This window comes from Cetorhinus maximus, chromosome 19 (assembly GCF_964194155.1).
Source record: "Cetorhinus maximus chromosome 19, sCetMax3.hap1.1, whole genome shotgun sequence".
NCBI lineage: Eukaryota > Metazoa > Chordata > Chondrichthyes > Lamniformes > Cetorhinidae > Cetorhinus > Cetorhinus maximus.
Genome location: NC_135897.1, coordinates 30,117,250 through 30,138,371, shown reverse-complemented (window position 1 = coordinate 30,138,371; position 21,122 = coordinate 30,117,250). Strand labels below are relative to the sequence as shown.

The 21,122-nt window shown below is 40.2% G+C and overlaps 1 protein-coding gene across 3 annotated transcripts in view; it reads left to right on the top strand.

Moving 5' to 3' along the window:
* Positions 1–21,122, top strand: part of gigyf2 (GRB10 interacting GYF protein 2) — a 168,296-nt gene that overhangs the window by 6,119 nt on the left and 141,055 nt on the right. For all 3 annotated transcript variants that reach the window (XM_078563647.1, XM_078563645.1, XM_078563646.1), the window contains exon 2: positions 18,915–18,982. In XM_078563647.1, the coding sequence (XP_078419773.1) occupies positions 18,942–18,982 (41 nt within the window). In that variant the 5' untranslated portion in view covers positions 18,915–18,941. The remainder of the gene's footprint in view (positions 1–18,914; positions 18,983–21,122) is intronic.

Sequence of the window (21,122 nt, the reverse complement as noted above, 5' to 3'; positions counted from 1 at the left end):
CATCTGGGTCTGGAGATTTATCTACTTTTAAGCCTGCTAGACCACTTAGAACCTCCTCCCTTTCTATGCTAATTGCTTTAATTATTTCACAGTCCTTCTGCCTGATTTCCATACCCATGTCATCCCTCTCACTTGTAAACACCAACACAAAGTATTCATTTAGAACCCTACCCACGTCTTCTGGCTCCAAACACACATTACCACTCTGGTCCTTAATGGGCCCTACTCTTTCTCTAGTTATCCTCTTACTCTTAATGTACTTGTAAAATAACTTTGGATTTTCCTTTATTTTACCTGCCAGTGTTTTTTCATGCCCCCTTTTTGCTCTCCTAATTTCCTTTTTAAGTTCCCCCTACACATTCTATACTCCTTTAGGGCTTTTGAGTCCTCGGTATCTGCCATAAGCCTCCCTTTTTCTCTCTATCCAATCCTGTATATCCCTCGACATCCCTGGATTTGTTGGTCCCACCCTTTGTCTTTACTGGAATGTGTTGGCCCTGTACTCTCCCTATTTCCTTCTTGAATGAGTCCCACTGCTCTGATGCAGATTTACCTAAAAGCAGCTGCTCCCGGTCCGCTCTGGCCAAATCATATCTGATCTTATTAAAATCGGCCTTCCCCCAATTTAGAACTCTGATTCCTGGACCATCCTTGTCCTTTTCCATAACAACCCTGAATCTAATGGAGTTATGATCACTATCTGCAAAATGCTCCCCCACTCTACCACTTGCCTGGCTTCATTCCCTAAAATTAAGTCCAGGACCGCCCCCTCTTGTAGGACCTTCTATGTACTGGCTTAAAAAGCTCTCCTGGAAGCATTTTAAGAATTCAGCTCCCTCTAAACCTATCACACCATGACTAACCCAGTTAATGTTGGGTAAGTTGAAATCCCCCACTATTACAACTTATTATTTTTACACTTCCCTGAAATTTGCCTACATATCTGCTCTTCTATTTCTCTCTGAATGTTTGGGGGCCTATAGTATACTCCCAGCTATGTGATTGCTCCTTTTTTTGTTTTTCATCTCTACCCATATAGCTTCATTTGAGGAGCCTGCTAAGATGTCATCCCTCCTTACTGCTGTATTTGATTCCTTGATCAATATTGCGATACCCCCCATCTCTTTTACCTCCTTCCATGAAGACCCTATATACTGGAATATTGAGCTGCCAATCCTGCCCCTCTCTCAACTATGTCTCTGTGACAGCAATGACATCATACTTACATGTGTTAATTTGTGCCCTCAACTCATCTGCCTTATTCGTCAGACTCCTTGCATTAAAATAAATACCATCCAACCTTGCCAAACTCCCTTGTGCCTTAACTGGCATATAATTTCTATGCCTTCCAGACGCACTTGCGCTCTCTTCTAACTTTGGCTGTGCATCTCTCCCTGCTGAACCTCCTCTCAGGATCCCATCCCCCCGCCAAGTTAGTTTTTAAAACCCCCCCCCCCCCCCCCCCCCCACAATAACACTAGCAAACCTCCCTGCAAGGATGTTGGTCCCATTCCGGTTCAGGTGCAATCCGTCCGCCATGTACAGGTCCCACTACCCCCAAAAACGGTCCCAATGCCCCAGAAATCTAAAGCCCTCCCTCCTGCACCATCTCTCCAGCCACACATTCATCTGGACTAACCTCCTATTTCTATATTCACTAGGTATTACAGGTAGAGGTAATAGGTTTGGAGGATGGTGCCAAAGGAGCCTTGTCAGGTTGCTGCAATGCATCTTGTAGATGCACTAGTGGTGGAAGGAGTGAATGTTTAAGGTGGTGGATAGGGTGCCAATCAAGTGGCTACTTTGTCCTAGATGATGAGCTTTGAGTTGAGCAGGCAAGTTGGGAGAATTACATCACACACCTGACTTGTGCCTTGTGGATGGTGAACAAACTTTGGGGAGTCAAGAGGTGAGTTACTTGTTGTAGAATTTACACTTGCTCTTGGAACCATAGTTTTTATGTGGGTAGTCCAGTTAAGGTCAATGGTAACCTCCAGGTTGTTGATGGTGGGGCAGCATGTAGATGAGAAATAGAGGGGCAAGGATGGATTCCATGGGGGCATCAGAGGGTAATGGTGTAGGAGCGGGATGAGAAGCCATTGCAGGTGATATTCTGGCTACAATTAGATAAGTATGGAACAAGGTGAGTTCTGTCCCATCTATCTCACCCAGCTGGATGACAATGGCAAGGCATTGGAGGAAGATGGTTTGGTCAACTGCCATAGACTGCATGCAGGTTGAGAAGGATGAGGAGGAATTGTTTCTTTATCATAGTCTCATAGGATGTCATTTATGACTTTGGTAAGAGCTGTTTTGACATTGACAGAGGTGGAAACCAGATTGGAGGATTCAAACCTTGGAGTTCCAACAAAGGTGGACACAGATTTGGGGGATAGCAACGCTTCAAAGGACTTTAGAGGGGAACAGGAGAATGGAGATGGCAGTGTACAAGCACATTGAGATCAGGGATTGTTCCTTTTGATGACAAATTTAAAAGAAAAACTTTCAGCATCAGAAGAGAACAATTCCTCCTCATCCTTCTCAACCTGCCTGCAGCCTATGGCAGTTGACCAAACCATCTTCCTCCAATGCCTTGCCATTGTCGTCTATTATCTAATTGTAGCCAGAATATCACCTGCAATGGCTTCTCATCCCGCTCCTACACCATTACCCCTCCATTATTGGCCAGATGGGTGGGACAACACTCACCATGTTCCACTCTGATCTTATTGTAGCCAGAGGAGCACTTGCAATGGCTTTTCTTTCCACTCTAGCACCTCTGGTGCCCCAAGGATCCATCATTGTCCCCTCCTATTTCTTAAGTGATATTGGCCCGTAACTTCCAAGCTCCCCAGCATTGGATTTGGGAGGTACCCCAAAGATGCACGGGGGATTCCCTCTGGGAATCTCCCAGGTAAGGGTTTACATGGCAATTGCCCAGAAGTGCACACTTCCTCTAGACAATTGCGCTGTGCTGGGAACCATCTGAAAACGCGCTTTAAATCGCAAACTTCGGATGGTTCCACCAGGATTATAACAATAAGTTACCCAGAAAAAGTTAGAATTAAAACCTCTCCTACTTCTGAGTAACTATTGTAAAGACCCAGACTGATCCCACAGGACTCCCCCACGCCCGTGACTCCCACCCCTCCACCCTCCGACACTCCCCATTCCCCCGACTTACCACACCCTTCAGACCTCCGACCGATTTCCACCCCCCCACCCCGCCGCCCACGGAGTTCCAACCCTAACCCTTAGACACTTATCCCTTATCCTCTCCCTGGCCTTTTAAGTTAATTGCTTGACGGCAGCAAGTCCTGTAAAAAAAAAAAAGAGGATGTGGTCTCCTTGAATACACTGGGGCCTGTGAGGAGTCTTTCGATGCAGGCTTCAAGCAGCTCTGGCGAATGGAAGTGACAATGTAATCCTCAAGACCAGTTATGTAGGTATTATATTTTCTGCGGGCCAGCACTTTCCGACTCTAGTTGGAGGTTATGGCTCATTGGGGACCAGGAAGGGATGGTAGGTGGTCAGCAATTCAGTACCAATAGGGTTGAGGGAGCAGGCGGTGAATCTCATTGACAAGATAGCTCAGAGAGGATATGAGGGAAGAATGGAGACAAACTAGAGAAAGATCTAAGTTCAGAACTGGGGAAGTGGGGCCCAGTGGCTTAGTGGAAAGGAAGGAAGTGGCACAGACAGCTGATTGTATGATCTTGGACATTAAGGCCATGAGCTCCTAGTCCTTACTATTCGAGGTAAGAGTGGAGGAGATGAGAGAGGGATTTAAGAATGTTATTTGTAGTAGAGAAAAGAAGCCAGGCAGTGGTGGGGGGAAAGTGATCTTTGAATTCCAGTCAGTTTCTGGAATAGTGAGTGGTTTTAGCGATAAGAACTGGATGCTGCTTTATCTGACCCAGCCAAATCTGGCAAGGGAGCGGTCAAACCAGTTCAGTAAACACCTGCTGAAAGTTTTCCATCAGCTTAGCTGGCAGTGGTATTGCATTATGGCATTTTCATGGCTGTGTTGCATTTTATGTCACTTAATGTCTGAAGTATTTGTTTAGTATGAATGAGCATGAAGTACCCAAGTGTTGCTGCCTGAGTCAGAAACAAGTGTATGGGCCTGTAAGTTTTCACTTGTTGAATTCCGACTGATCTTGCTCTTAGTTTTATAATTTCCAATCAAAGAACCTTCCATTGCTGTGAGTCCTGTTCTGCAAAGTTCTTATTGGATTTTTCCAACAGCAGAGGAAGATCTGTACAAGCTTGCAACATGAATGTCATGTGATGAGCTGTGCAGATAGTTTCCAAGATGTGACAAATTAGACACAGCTTGAATTTAAGTGCCATCATCCTCCTCCTCTTTAAGATGCCCCTTAAAGCCTAACTCTTTTACAGAACATTTGATTACTTGTCCTAATTCTCCTCCTCTGATGTGGTGTTAGTTTTTATGTTTATGCTCCTGAGAAGCAGCTTGATACATTTACTTCATTAAAGGCGCCCTATAAATGGAATTTTTAAAAAATTTGTGTCCAGCACATCTTTAGTAGTGGCTTCACTCTTTTGCACCATTATCTTTTGACTCCCCCATGGATCCATCTTTGTTTTCTGCCCCTCCCCCCCCCACCCCCATCACCTACTTTTGCCCTTTGATATTTTCCATTTATATGGGACCATCTTCGCAAGAATATCAATATAAGTGGAAAACAACATTTTATACTGCATGTGGAGGGAGTATTCTTTTCACACAGTATGAATTGTTGTTTTCCCCTTGTATTGGTATTCTTGTGAAGTGTCATGGTGAGTGCAGAATAAAAAGCTTCAACATGTCTCTTTTTTTTTTCACCAAACTGGAATTTTGCACTACCAAACGACTAAAAGCAGAGGAGCTATCTCTGGTGTTGTGGTCAATGTTTATCCCTCAATCAACATCACATAAGAGGAGTCATATGGACTCAAAACTTTACCCCTGTTTCTCTCTCCACAGGTGCTGCCAGGCCTGCTGAATTTTTCCAGCATTTTCTGTTTTTGTCACAGGATATAAATGTTGGATTTAAATGCAAGTCTTTTTTCCTTAAATCCCTCCAATTTTCCACCCCTCTCGTCTTCAGACCTTCCTGAAAACCCACCTCTCAATTGTGGTTTTATGAATAACCTTAGAATGTTGTTCTATGTTAAAATTGTTATACAAATGCAAGGTGTTATTTGATATCTGCAAGTTTGATCAATTTACATTCGATTCCTCAGCATTGTGAATTAGAAGCAATAAGGGTCCCAGTGGCAAAATCTGGATTGTAAATTTAAAAAAAAACCTTACTGCGCTTTTAACTTTTTTGCAGAGCGTCCAGCTTTTGAAGTGCACAGTTTTTATAAAATGGTATTATTTATCTTTAAATAAAGTAACTGTGTGCAACACCTTTTTTATTTAATATTGCACAATGTACTTGACCCAGAGCTTATTGCAAATTGTTGTATCCTAGGATAGTAAACGATACCTTTATATATTAGAGTATACTGGTAGGGATCATTACCATTCATATAATCATGACGAGCACTCAATTTGTAACTGCACAAACCATGTTGCGTGGCATGCTGAACAATATAACTTTATTGTACTGGTTTACTTTCCAGGATTATTTGGATCACTTTGCAGAATAGTGTCTTTTCAGGAGCAAATGTTTTTTGTCCAGTAAAACTGATTCTTCAACACCGTGCTGATAAATAAATCAACATTTTGTGGGGTTAATTATTTTATAACTCTTGTATTTCAGAAAGATATTGTTTTCATTTTTGTTACTTTTTTGTTTGAGCTGACAAGTGCCAAATAATGTTCATGACACGTAATAGCCATCAGGCCCCCTAACAGTAACCTCAGTGTAGGTCAAAGTATAAAATAAAAAATATTGGGTGCTTGTGATAAAGGGGTGGCAATAATCATGGGTGATTTTAATCTACATATAAACTGGAAAAATCAGACTGGCAGTAGTAGTCTGGCTGAGGAGTTCATAGAATGTTTTCATGAGACTTCCTTGGAGCAGTACATTCTGGAACCAACCAGAAAGCAGGTTATATTAGACTTGGTATTGTGTAATGTGGCAGGATTAATCAATGATCTCAGAGTAAAGGCACCCCAAGATTGCAGCAACCACAATATTATTGAATTTTACATTCAGTTGAAAGAGAGAACAGTGGGTCTAAGACCAGTATTTTAAATTTAAATAAGGCAAACTATGTGAGCATGAGAGTTGAGCTAGCTGAAGTGAAGTGGGATACGACGCTAGAGGATAGATTAATAGATGAGCAGCAGGAGACATTTAAGGGGATATTTCAGAATATTCAGAATAAGTATATTCTACTATAAAGAAATATTCTAAGTTAAGGAAAGCATCAAGCTTAAGGAAAAAGCATATAACTGTGCAAAGATGAGTGGCAGGCCAGATGATTGGTCAATGTACAGAATGGCAGAGAATGACTGAAAGGTTAATCAGGAGAAATAAATTAGAGTGAGAGAGGAAGCTAGCTAGAAATGTAAAAACGGAGAGCTAGAACTTCTGGTATTTAAAAATGAAAAGAGTAAATATAGTGAGTGATCCTCTACAGAGTGAGAATGGGGAGTTAATATAAGGAAATGGCAGATGAAATGACCAAATATTTTGCTTCTGTCTTCACTACAGAGGATTCAAAAAACATTCCAGTAATAGCCATAATCAAGAGGTGGAAGGGAGAGGGGAAATTGGTGAAATTACAATCACTAGGAAAGCCTTACTGAGCAAACTGATGGAGCTGCGGGCTGACAAGTCTCCGGGTCCCGGTGAACTTCATTCTAGGGTCATAAAAGAGGTGGCTGATGATGTGGTAGATGCGTTGGTGTTAATTTTCCAAAATTTGCTAGATTCTGGAAAGGTTCCTTCAGACTGGGAAGTAACAAATATAACCCCTCTGTTCAAGGAGAGATGGAGGCAGAAAACTGTAGGCAAGTTAGCCTGACGTCTGTCATGGGGAAGGTGCAAGAATCGATCATTAAGTTGGTTATAGCTTGGCACGTAGAAAAACTCAAGGTAATTGGGGAAGAGTCCGCATGGTTTTGTGAGAGGGAAATTATGTTTAACCAATTTATTGGAGTTCTTTGAAGGAGTAGCTTGTGCTATGGATAAAGGGGAGCCTGTAGATGTACTGTACTTGGATTTCCAAAAGGCATTTAATAAGGCGCCACATAAAAAGTTACTGCGGAAAATAAAAGCTCATGGTGTACAGGGTAACATATTAGCATGGATAGAAGATTGGCTGGCAGAAAACAATATGCATAAATGGGTCATTTTCCGATTGGCAGGATGTAACAAGTAGAGTTCCGCAGGGGTCTGTGCTGTGGCCTCAACTTTTTACGATTTACATCAATGACTTAGATGAGGGGAGCGAAGACGTAGCTAAATTTGCAGATAACACAAAGATAGGTAGGAAAGTATGTTGTGAAGAGGATATGAGGAGCTTGCAGATGGATAAAGATAGGTTGAGTGAGTGGGCAAAGATCTGGGAAATGGCGTTTAATGTGGGAAAATGTGTAGTTGTTCACTTTGGCAGAAAGAATAAAAAAAAGTATTACTTAAATGGAGAACGACTGCAGAATTCCGAGTTGCAGAGGGATCTAGGTATTTTAGTACACGAGTCACAAAAAGTATGCATGTACAACAAGTAATTAAGAAGGCTGATGGAATGCTATCTTTTATTACAAGAGAGATTGAACATAAAAGTAAGGATGTTATGCTTCAGTTATACAGGGCATTGGTGAGACTACATCTCAAATACTGTGCAGTTTTGGTCTCCTTATTTAACAAAAGATGTAAATGCATTAGAGACGGTTCAGAAGAGGTTTACTAGATTGAAACCTGGACTGAGCGGGTTGTCTTATGAGGATAGGTTGGACAGGCTGGGCTTGTTTCCACTGGACTTTAGAAGAGTCAGGAATGACTTGATTGAAGTATATAAAATTCTGAATGGTCTTGACAAGGTGGATGTGGAAAGGATGTTTCCTCTTGTGGATGAGTCCAGAACTAGGGGACACTTAAAATTAAGGGTGCCCTTTTAGGACAGAGATGAGGAGAAATTTTTTCTGAGGGTTGTGAGAGGTTGGAACTCTGCTTTAGAAGGCGGTGGAGGGGCCATTGAATATCTTTAAGGTGGAGGTAAATAGATTTTTGTTAGGCAAGGGAATCAAAGGGGATAGATGGGAATATGGAATCAGAAATACAAACAGATCAGCCATCATCTTATTGAATGGCAGAACAGGCTCGAGGGGCTGAGTGGCCTACTTCTACTATTTCACATGTTCATACCCCTAACACAAGGCCTCACTATGTCCCAAAGCATTTCAGAAACAATTGAATATTTTTTAATGGTGCTCACTGTTGTAATGTAGCAACAATATTTACAGTTAAATGGAAATTTGTCCACATGTTGTAGGGCTAGTGAAACTGGAAGATGATCTATTAATTCAGTAATTTTTGTAATCAAAAGTCCAAATTATCCAGTAGTCTAAGCAATTTTAATGAAACAACTCAGCAGAACACCACAGTACACAATGGCAAAACATTAAAGCAACTATTATAATTTTGATTGAAATTTGAGCACTGCACAGGGTGTACTAAACAAAGTACAGTCAATTTTCAATACTCTTATTTGTGCCCCTGTTCAAACCAAGTTATATTTAGTATAAAATGTCCCAGGGTACTTCACAGGAGCACTATAAAACTACTAAGTATGACAGTAAGTCAAATGAGATATTAAGACGGATGACCAAAAGCTTGGTCAAAGAGGTAGGTTTTAAGGAGTGTCTTAAAAGAGGAATGTGAGATAGAGGCGTAAAAGGTGTAGGGAAGGAATTCTAGAACTTGGGGCCTAGGCAGCCAAAGGCACAGGCGCCAATGGTGGAGTGATTAAAACCAGGGATGCGAAAGAGCCCAGAATTAGATGAGTGCAGATAACTTGGAGGATTGTTGGGCTGGAGGAGGTTATTTAGATAGGAAGGGTGAGGCCATGGACAGATTTGATAAACAAGCATGAGAAATTTAAAACAAAAACAAAAATACCTGGAAAAACTCAGCAGGTCTGGCAGCATCCATGGAGAGGAGCACAGTTAATGTTTCGAGTCCGCATGACTCTTCAACAGAACTAAGGAAAAATAGAAAAGGGGTGAAATATAAGCTGGTTTTTTTGGCGGGGGGGCGTGGGACAAGAAGAGTTGGATAGAGGGCCAGTGATATGTGGAGATAACCAAAAGATGTCACAGACAAAAGGACAAAGAGGTGTTGAAGGTGGTGATATCTAAAGGAATGTGCTAATTAAAGATAGAAAGCAGGACGAGCAAGGTACAGATAGCCCTAGTGGGGGTGGGGTGGGGTGAAGGAATCGAAAAAGGCTAAAAGGTAGAGATAAAACAATGGATGGAAATACATTTAAAAATAATGGAAATAGGTGGGAAAAGAAAAATCTATATAAATTATTGGAAAAAACAAAAAGGAGGGGGAAAATTGGAAAGGGGTTGGGGATGGAGGAGAGAGTTCATGATCTAAAATTGTTGAACTCAATATTCAGTCCGGAAGGCTGTAAAGTGCCGAGTCGGAAGATGAGGTGCTGTTCCTCCAGTGCTCCTCTCCACGGATGCTGCCAGACCTGCTGAGTTTTTCCAGGTATTTTTGTTTTTGTTTTGGATTTCCAGCATCCGCAGTTTTTCGCTTTTATATGAGAAATTTAACATCAAGACATTGCTTGACGAGGAGCCAATGCAGGTTAGTGAGCACAAGGATGATAGGTGAATGGGACTTAATGCGAGTTAGGAGTTTTGCATGACCTCAGGTTTACAGAGTAGAATGTGGGATAACAGTCAGGAATGCATTGGAATACTGAATTGTAGAGGCAACAAAGACCAGAATGAGAGTTTCAGTAGCAAGTGAGCTGAGGTGGGGTAATGTCAGGAAGAATGGAAGTGAAAATGGCAATCTGAGTGATGGCATGATTATGTGGTCAGAAGCTTATCTTGGGGTCAGTGCAACATTAAGGTTGTGAACAGTCTTGATTTAATTTCACAGATACTAGGGAGAGGGCTGGCAACGGTAGCCAAGGATCGGAGTTTGATTGTAATTAGCATAGCAAAATTACATTGGGATAACAAACATCATGATTCCTCTATCTGTTCACCATTGGGTCTCTTCCTCACTGCTGCTCCCATTTCCAGCAACAGCATCAATTTAGTGTTGTCAGCAATTTGGACTTAATGAACAACAACGAATAACAGTTATTTTCTTGATCAGTATGTTTCTGACCCAGTGAAGGAGGAGGCATTGCTTGATTTGGTTCTAGGGAATAAGCTAAGTTAAGTATCAAAAGGGGAACCTTTAGGGAACAGTTATCGTAGTATTAAGGTTATATTTCCTAATGAAAATGGCAAGGAGCAAACCAGAGTGAAAATACTAAATTCACGAGGGCTGAGGATGGTCCTGACCTGGATAAATTGGAATGAAAAATTGGCAGGGAAAATTGTAATAGAACAATGGGCTGCCTTTAGAGAGGAGATGGTCAGGTACAGTTGAGGTACATTCCCACAAGGGGGAGAAATAGACCAACCAAAGCCAGATTTATCTGGATCATGGAAGAGATGGAGAGTAAAATGAAGCAGAAAAGGGAGGGGCATATGACAGATATCAGGTTGATAATGCAAGTGAATATAGAAAGTTCAGAGGGGCAGTGAAAGGAAATGAGAAGCAAGGAGACAGTATGAGACGAAACTAACAAAAAGGGATCCAAAATTCCTCTATGGCATATAAATATTAAAAGTGAGTAGTAGGAGTTGTGTCGATTAGGGACCAGAAAGAGGATCTACATGTGGAGGCAGAGGACTTGGCTGAGGTACTAAATGATCAGTTTACATCTGCCTTTGGCAGTATCTTGGTAAAGTTATAGTGCAGCAGGTGGTAATTGAAACATTGGATGGGCTAAAATTGATTGAGGCATTAGAAAGGCTGGCAATACATACTCTGTAGGAGTGGATGAGATGCATCCAAGGATGCTAAGGAAAGGTGGAAATTGCAGAGGTACTGGCCGTAATCTTCCAAACCTTAGGTGATGGCAGAGAACTGGACAGTTGCACACCCTTGTTCAAAAAAAGGATGTAAGGATAAACCCAGCAACTACAGGTCAATCAGTTTAACCTCAGAGATGGAAAAGCTTGGAATGGAATTGATAATCTGGGAGAAACTTAACAGTTGCTTGGACAAGCATGGATTAATTAAGGAACGCGAGCATGGACTTGTTAAAGGCAAATTGTGCTTAAGTAACTTGATTGAGTTTTTTGATGAGGTAACAGAGGGTTGATGTGTGTATGAACTTCCAAAAGGTGCTTGAAGTACTAAATACTAGGTGTATCAAAGTTGAGACCCATGGAATAAAAGGATCAGTGGTGATGTGGATACGAAGTTGATGAGTGATAGGAAGCAGAGAGTAGTGGTAGAATTTTTTTGGGATGAAGGTATTTTTCTGATCTATATTAATGACCTTTTGACTGCACAGGGCACAATTTCAAAATTTGCAGATGACACAAAACTTGGAAGCATTTTGAACTGAGAGGAGGATACTGATAGGTTTCAAGTAGACGTGGACGAATTGGTAGAATGGGCGGATAAGTGGCAGATGAAATTTAATGCAGACAAATGTGAAGTGATATATTTTAGTGGGAAAAATGAGGAAAGGACACATAAACTAAATGGTAGAATTCTAAAGGGAGTGCAGGGATAGAGAGACCTGGGGTTATATGCACACAGATTGTTGGCGATGGCAGGGCAGGTTGAGAAATAGGTAAAAAAGACATGGAATCCTAGGTTTTATAAATAGAGGGATAAAGCTCAAAAAGCAAGGTGTTATGATGACCCTCTAAAACATTGGTTCAGCCTCACTTGGAGTATTCTGTCCAGTTTTGGGCAAGGGTTTAGATATGGTGCAAAAAAATTGGAATGTTTTCAGGGATGAGGGGCTTCAGCTATGAGGACAGTTTGGAGAAGTTGGTCCTATCCTTGGAGAGGTTGAGAGGAGATTTGATAGAGGTGTTTAAAATCATGCGAGGTTGAGACAGACTCAATAGAGAGAAATTGTTCCCTTTGGCAGAGGGATTGAGAACAGGAGGACACAGATTTAAGGTGATTGGCAAAAGAACCAAAGGCGACATGAGAAAACACCTTTTATATACAGTGAGTGGTTAGGATCTGGATTGCACTGCCTGAGAGTGTGGTGGAGGCAGATTCAGTTGTTTACAAAAGTGAATTGGATAAGCACCTAAAGATTAAAAAGTTGCAGGGCTATGGGAAAAGATTGAGGGGAAGTGGGACTAATTGAATTGCTCTTGCAGAGAGTTGGCACAAACTCGACAGGCCCATTGGCCTCCTTCTATGCTCTGTCTGTTCTATGGTTCTGTAATTTAAAAACTCATGTCTGGTTGTTGTAACAGACACCTCACATGCTCTGAGGTTTGCTCCTTCAGAGTTAGTTGTTGATACTGGTATGAGGTCATGTCTATTCCTGACGCTGAATTAAGTTGAGGGGTGTATTGTTGATTGTCTCTATGGGGCCTTGGAGTTTGTGGCCAGGGCCAGGTTGGTACACAATCTGCCCTTTTCAGACTTATTGTAAGGCCAAAGCATTTTGAAGCCTGGGCAGAATTGTCAACATACAGCTGGATATCCTCTGGAGGGTATATGATGAGAGCACAGTCATTGCAAATAAGAGTTTACTTAGTAGCTGTATGGCTTGTGATAGCTCATGGAGACTGCCTCCTTGCCTTGCCCCAAACTTGATGTGAAGTGCTCCTCAAGCTATATAACCAATTGTCTCTCTCTAATGGGGAGAGGTGCCAGTGGTCCTTCATGGACTATTGTACTGTAGTAAGCCATAATACTTTAATTTAATGCATGGCTTTATTTTGCCCACCAGAGTATTTTTCATTAACATTCTGCTTGGATTCCGTATGTTCTCCGTAAAGGTGGGAGAATCTTTAGGTGCTCTGCTTGTCATTCATTACTCTTAGATTATTCTGTTCAACAGCATTCTGATCAGGATTTTAAATCCAAAAATTATTGGTGTGGCATTGAAATGCTATGCCATTGTTGAATCAGGTCTATGATACTGTAACCTTCCTCACTTGCAAGATCCTCACTCCTCATTTTGTTTTTGAGACTTCTAACATTTATGTATGCAACTTTGAGGTATCCATTACTCACTAGGCTGATAATCCTTATAGTGCACAAGCACACCTGTATCAGTTTCTGTATTTGCATAGTCCTTGCTATGTAGAATAACCTATAGCCTGTGTATCTTTTCTACCATGATCAAATTAACCACTGACTCCACATCTCTTCTCCCTGGCCACTCTGAGGCTAAATGATACTGTTTGCAACCATGGCGCCCTGTTCCAACCCTGTGTCCTCTCCATCACTAGAACAGTGCCTACCTCAACCTTTTGTAGCACTTTTTGTCTCTGCATCTGCCTCAGCTTATCTGCTGTTGAACCCATCATCCATGCCTATATTACCTCCAACTATTGCAACCCACTCCTGGCTGACCTCCAGTTGTACCCTTGGTAAACTTCAACTGATCCAAAGCTCCTCTTGTATCCTAACTTGAACCGAGTTCCATTCACCCATCACTCCTATACTTGTTGACCTATATTGGCTTCTGGTCCTTCAACTTTAAAATTCTCATCCTTGTTTTCAAATCCCTCCATAGCCTCCCTCATTCCTATTTTCCTATTTCCTACAACCCTCCAAGATATCTGCAATCCTCCAATTCTAGACTCTTTGTATCCTTGCTTTTCTTCACTTCACCATTGACAGCTGTGCCTTTCACTTGCCTGGGCCCCAAGCCCTGGACTTCCCTTTCTAACACGCTCTTTCCCTTTCTAACATGCTCTTTCCCCCTCTAGCTGCCTTTATGACACTCCTTAAAGCTTTCCTCTTTGACCAAACTTTTGATCACCTTTTTTAAGTACCTATTTATGTCGCCTGAATTTTATTTGATAATTGCTCCTGTGAAACACACTGGGGTGTTTTGCTGCGCTAAAGTTACTATATAAATGCATGTTTTCTCACTTTGCTTGTTCATTCACTTAGAGCAATATTTCAAATCCTGCCCCACTACGTTGTTTCCCAACTCAGCCAGTTGGTGCTGGTTCAGTTGAAGCTGCCTTTGCAGCTTTCCTTTGCTCTAGAACTTGACCCAATTATCTACGAATCTGAAAATCTCCCTTCTACATCCATTTTCTAGCCACGCAATAGCATGTTTAACCAGCTCTCCCTCATTTGTGTAGCAAGTTGCATTGAGTAATTCCGAGATTGCTATTATGGAGGTTTTGTTTTTCTCCTCAATTACTTTCAAGCCTCCATTCTACTCTTTCCTGTGTCACTGGCTCCAATAGTAAGCCATGACTTCTGAAACAGGATAGAAATTAATGTCCTGTTCACTGTCTGCATACTTCTAATCTCTTCAGTTGATGGAGAAACCTCACACTAAGAACTTGAAACATATTGCCTAGGCTTAGAATTGTTTTATGAGAAATATGTGTATACAGTACTAAGTTGAATCAAGAGTACTTGATGCTAATTGCATTGAAATGTTTTCTGAGTCCAACAAATTGTTTTGAGATTCTCAATCCTTTTAACTGAATCTTTTGGTATAAATGTATTTTTGGGCATTTATAAAGCCCAGGAGTGTCCTGGGAGTTTGAGTGAACTCTACATTTAGCCAATGGCTTCTTGTATTCATCACAGCTTGAAGTCATCTCTAAGCACAAAACTGTCAATCAATCCATCTTCAAGTAATAGAGTATGTGACAATTTGTATTTATATAGCATCATTAAAGTCAGAAACTTATCAAGGTGCTTTACTGGGATGGAGCAAGAAGAAAAGTTTTTTAAAAATGTCCTTTATAAAGGAATTGCAGTTCATGCATGTGGCTGTTTGTTGTTGAGCTGTATTTGTGACTAAAGTGCAGTTGCTGTTAAAACTTTAGTTGCAAGCTAATATCATAAGTAAAAGTAAACTAAAAGCCAATGAAAATACATCAAAAATAAATTTGACTTTGCTCTTCAAAACAGTTTTTTCTATTTTTAAAACTAGTTTGCAATGATATTTTACCTGTGAAATGCAAGGAAAGGAAAGGAGGGAGAGGTAGAAGAGAATAGACTAGAGATTCTGAAGAAGGTACTGAAGGATTCAGCGCATAAGGATTAAAGACAGACTGAATTGCATTTATTGAGCTCCTTTGCACATCTCAGAAAAATCTGCAAGTGCTTCACATAAATTACTTTTTGGTGAGTATAGTTGTTCTGTTGTTCCATAGATGGCAAATTAGAATTTTGGAGGAAGATTAAGGAGAGTTACTCACAAGGAATTAATTTTGGCTCATGTTGGTTCATCCATTTAGTCTTCCCCCATTTTTGACACCCAGTTTGATTAAAATAAGCCCAGGGTTTGCTTCTTCCCTACTTTATTTAGAAGTCTAATTCGCAATTTACTCACTGGTTGAGGAAGAACTTCCTGATATCAGTCCTGAATTTATCTTTTACTAGTTTGAATTTCTGTTATTCCTCCCCATGCAATTTAATGCAAGATAATCTGGATTTACCTTTTTCATTCTGTTAACTATCCTTTATACCTCTATGATGTCATCACTGAGATGCCTTCTTTCCATATTGGACACCCCCAAGTTTCCACAGACATTTTTCATAACTTTGGCCTTTAACATTAGGGGTTAGCCTTGCAGCTCTTCTCTGCTTTGCACAAACGCTTGAATATTATCATTGTCTCTGTGACTAGAACTGGACATTATCCTTAAGATGCTGTGTGCCTGTATATAGGCTAGCATTGTATTGGCTAGTATTGTACTTTTTTTGGCTATGTAGTTCAGTAGTTTTTTGCTTTTTTTGTTTGGTGCACTGCATTGGTTGAATATGTTGAGGGTTCAATTTACTGAAGTTTCTTTTGGCTTCATCATTATCTATTTCAGCACCATTCATGAAATGTACATGTTACTTTTTTCTTCCTATGTGGAATATTTTACACTTGTCTGGAGATTCAGATGTTGATTGAGAAGAAAATTAAGGGATATTTAGCAGAGAAAATCCCTCTTTGAAACAAGAAATCTGTTGCCAACATTGTAAATATTCCAGGTTTTCAAAGCAGAAGAACAACATATTTAAAGAAGCATCAAACTTTAAGTATAAATTGTTAGAATAGAAGATTGATAAGTAGATAAGTTTTTATTTAAAATATTATCTTTGTTAGAAATTATTATGGATGCCTTCATGTTGAAGGAGTTATGATTTGACCCATCTGCAGTTTCACCTAGTTTGCTAGGCAGCATACTAAATTAAAAACATACTAAAACTTGTTTTATTGTAGCTGACCCTGAGAATATTTTGGTGGTGGTAGCTGCCCGAGTATGCTCCTTTTGTTGGCTTGATATTTATCAATATAAAAAGGAAATTAACTAACTACAGGAATAAATATAAACCTTTAAGGAAATGGAGAATTATTAGCCCATCCTGTAGCCCATTCGCAAATTTTGCTCTCTCATCCGGCAAGAAACTAGCAGATTCTTGAATGATTCTTTAGTGACTTTGTAAATTGTTTAACATGCAGTTTTTTCCAGGTTACTCCATGTGATTGTGAGGATTTTGCACAACTGCAGTTCAGTCTTGACACAGCTTACTTATCTTTGCTGTATGATCTTAGAACCTAAACCAATGTGTTGTGCAAGCACTTTGAACATGCCACATCTTTGAGGAAAGAAGGAAGCAAAATAGCTGAATCCTGTGCCATGTCCATATCCTTGAGGAATGTTAGAAAAATGGAGTTCAGATGTTTTGTGACTGCCTCTTTAACTGTTTTGAACTTCATGTTGATGTCCCCTAATTCTCACATCTCTGCAGCTCAATAGCCTATCCTCCCAACCAAATCTATTTCCTCTATCTTTTTAAAAATGCTAATTTTCTCACCTTGAAGCATACACTTCTCCTGTGGAACCCTAGTTCCTTGAGCTTACCCTGGGAGTTAAGAGCCCTGACTGGGTACCATTTCAGTTGCTTTTATTCTGGACCTTCTCCATCACTTTCCTATGTGAGTGGAGCAATATCAGACACTTGTAGATTTTGCCATAGGGTAATTTAGAGTAATGTGGGATGTCCTAAGAGCTTTTTACTCTTACTTTGGGGCATGTTATCCTAGAAACTAAATAACAGGTATGTGAGGTAATCAGGTCATGGTCACTTGCAAGCTATTTTGCTTTATTATTGCAAATGTACTAATATAGTTAGAAGTCATCTGAATTAGTAAGGCCACTAAGTTTCCAAATAGTGCAGAGTGCACAATTCTATCTTGCCGTCCACTCAACAAAGTTGGTCAGTGAGATTCTTTTAATTATTTTTGAAGCCTCACCCACGACCGCTATCATTTAGAAGGACAAGGGCAGCAGACAGATGGGAGCAACACCTGGAAGTTCCTCTCCAAGTCACTCACCATCCTGATTTGGAAATATATTGCCATTCTTTCACTGTCGCTGGGTCAAAATCCTGGAACTCCCTAACAGCACTGTGGGTGTACCTACACCACACTGACTACAGCGGTTCAAGAAGGCAGCTCACCACCATCTTCTCAAGGGCAACTAGGGATGGGCAATAAATGCTGGCCCAGCCAGCAAAGCCCACATCCCGTGAATGAATGAAAAAAAAAGGCTGGCCAGCATCTAAAAATATCTCCCTTAAATGGGCACATCTGTCTGAGGTTACTATTTTCTCTCTCATTTCCTTCAGTTGTAAACATGCTGGTTCTTGGTAGACTACAGTTCCAAAGTTCCTGGTATTCCTCTGCTACCTTTGCCAATTGGCCATTCTTTCATTGCAAGAGAACAGCTAAAAGTATAGTTACAGTTTAGTTATATCAAATTTAACTTTGATTTCCCATATTTTCACTTAATTGCTGCAAAATACTGTTACAATGCTTGGAGCCATAGCGCTTCAACTTAGTTATTTTGTATTGGAAATACTATACTGTACTTTTGTTAAGTTATGCTTTATAAATATTCATTTGTACCAGATGAGATGTATTTTAGACTGCCAGTATGTTAATTGGGAGCTGATATATAATTGTATCATTATATAATTACTATTTGTATAACTCTCTCAGCCTTTTTGCAAAAGTTCAGACCAAACTTGCTAGTTCAAATGCATAGAAGAGATACTCCTGTTTTCAGATGCAGTGAATTATTCCTGAAGTACATTGGTTCTTAGGCAAGCATATCAGTCATCTTGCAAACAATGAAATCCTATAAATATTAATGCTTAACTAATAAAATCATAGCATTTGGGGCTTAATCACTTAGTTTTGTTCCCTGGTCCTTTCCCCACATCTTATTAATTTTTTCTTATTCGTGACTTTACCAGTTTCTCTCCAAAGTGGTTTTGGACTCCTTCCACTACTGTTCCTATTTGGTCATTCTATTTTCCAACACCATCTGTGAAATATGATTTCTCAATTCCTCCCTTCAGAATCATAGAACTTCTCCTTTTAGAATCAGTGGGAGGAATGTTAGCTAGGATACCTGGTGTTATTTCCTGTGCTTTAAGTAGTGTCATAAAGATCATATGCACCTGAACTATCAACGCAGGCTAAAGGATTTAATGTTTCATCCCAAAAACACCTCCAACCAGCACCCTCTCCCTATGGTATTGCACTGTAGACAATGAGACTATCCTGTTTTGCTGGACTTGTACAATCTTCTGACCCAGAGGCAAGACACTATCAGCTAAACCCCAGGCTGTTTTTTTCTAAAATAAGTAAATTGTAACTAACTTGTCAACTTATTTTTATTTCAACAGTGAATTGAGAGAGAAAAAAGAAGAAAAATGGCAGCAGAAACGCAGACCCTTAACTTTGGACCTGAGTGGTGAGAAATCTTTCCTTATTTTGTGAGCAGAATCTTTTAATTTCTGTTTTTTTGTGAATACTGAAAATATGGATGTTAGCCGGATGCATGTTAGTCTCAATTTAAAGGGAGGATTACTTCACTTTTTGCGCTGAAAAATATGACATACTGACCAAGAGGTGAAATCAAACCAAGTGTAAGAGTTTCTATTATTTTGGACAACACCATGCTTAACTTCTGCTAATCCCAATTTACAGATGAGTCCAATACTTACTTCATGTCATGCTTTTTTTCTTCAGTCAGAGTCATTCTGTTTAATTTGAAGAAAATTGACCTTCAAAATGATTTAACTTGCGTTGCAATGTCAGTGACCTAATTACCATTGTACTAGTTTACCAATGTAAATGATCAGTCTGAAATTAATTGATAGTGTGACCAACTGCAGTGGATGCCCTAATTAATCTGTTTGTGACTTTTTGATGCTCGAGATGACTTTGAGTGGCCAGGAATTTAATGTCACTGTCTGGTAGTCTAAATAGACCTGTCATTTTATAACGCAGTAATAATGTTGACCTTGTCAGTTCCTTACTAATCTTTTTCCACCCTGCCTTTAATTCTGTGCTTTCACCATCGTATGTCATGGTTATTTTCCGAACTCCATAGCAAGATTTTTTGGAACATGTGCTTTTTTTAATATCCTTGTTAATGTGTTCTCTGAGATGCAGAGGGATCTGGGTGTCTTAGTGCATGAATCGCAAAAGGCTAGTATGTAGGTACAGCAAGTAATTAGGAAAACTAATAGAATGTTATCATTTATTTTGAGGGGAATTGAAGACAAAGGTAGGGAGGTTATGCTTCAGTTCTGCAGAGCACTGGTGAGACCACTTCTGGAGTACTGTGTACTGTATTGGTCACATTATTTAAAGAAGGACACAAATGCATTGGAAGCAGTTCAGAGAAAGTTTACCAAACTAATACCTGGAATGGTCAGGTTGTCTAATGAGGAAAGGTTGGACAGGCTAGGCTTGTATTTGCTGGAGTTTAGAAGAGTAAGAGGCGACTTGATTGAAACATATGAGATCCTAAGGGGACTTGACAGGATGGATGTGGAGAGGATGTTTCCTCTTATGGCAGAATCTAGAACTAGAGGTCACTGTTTAAAAATAAGGGGTCGCTCATTTAAAATAGAGATGAAGAGAAATCTTTTCTCTGAGGATCATGAGTCTTTGGAACTCTCTCCCCGGAAAGGCGGTGGAAGCAGAGCCTTTGAATATTTTTAAGGCAGAAGTGGTAAGCTAGGGGGTGATAGGGGTTATCGGGGGTTGGCAGGATACAGATTTGAGGTTACTATCAGATCAGCCATGATCTTATTAAATGTTGGAGCAGGCTCGAGGGGCTGAATGGCCTACTCCAGCTCCTTTGTATGTTTGTATACAAAACCAGGAAAGCATGGCCTTGAATATTTGCATAACCAGCATTAACTGAGCATTTATATCACTTCATAACAAGGCCATTGTATTAATGGTACTGTAGAAATTAAGAAATCAATACCCATTAAAAAGTGTTTAAGCACTTTGGTCCAAAAGGGATGCAGCATTAAGTGTTGCAGTGTAACTTAGAAGGTAACCTTCATTTTAGCAAAGACATGTCGGAGGATTTTAGAACGCAATTTATGGTGAAACGAACAAGTCAAGCCATGGACATGTGCGAACCCGAACTAAAGAGTCAGAGTGCTTCAAAAAGCAATAACTTATCTCACCTCAATTCCATAACAGAAGGTAGCTAGCTGTTAATACAATGAATGAGTGCATAATAGAAAGTATTTTGCCTTAGTTTGGTTTAGCTCCTGTCTTGCTAAGTTTTACTTTGAATTTATCTCATATCCAGATTACAGAGATTTCTAGTTCCTAATGCGTTTATTGATCAGTTTTAGGTGTCTTGTGCCTTGCCACCTTGACTCATTTTCTATGCAATGGCCGTGATTTCTGTTGCTCCCAGATATGCTAAGAATGCAATGCATTTATATTGCTTTTGTTTTGCTTGTAACATTTGATAAAGAGCTTGGAAATGTTTCACATTTCTGCCCACTTGAATATGTTATGAAAGAAGTTTCAATTGGAGATTTGAATTCTAATGATTTGCAGCCAGCAGCGACGCAGGG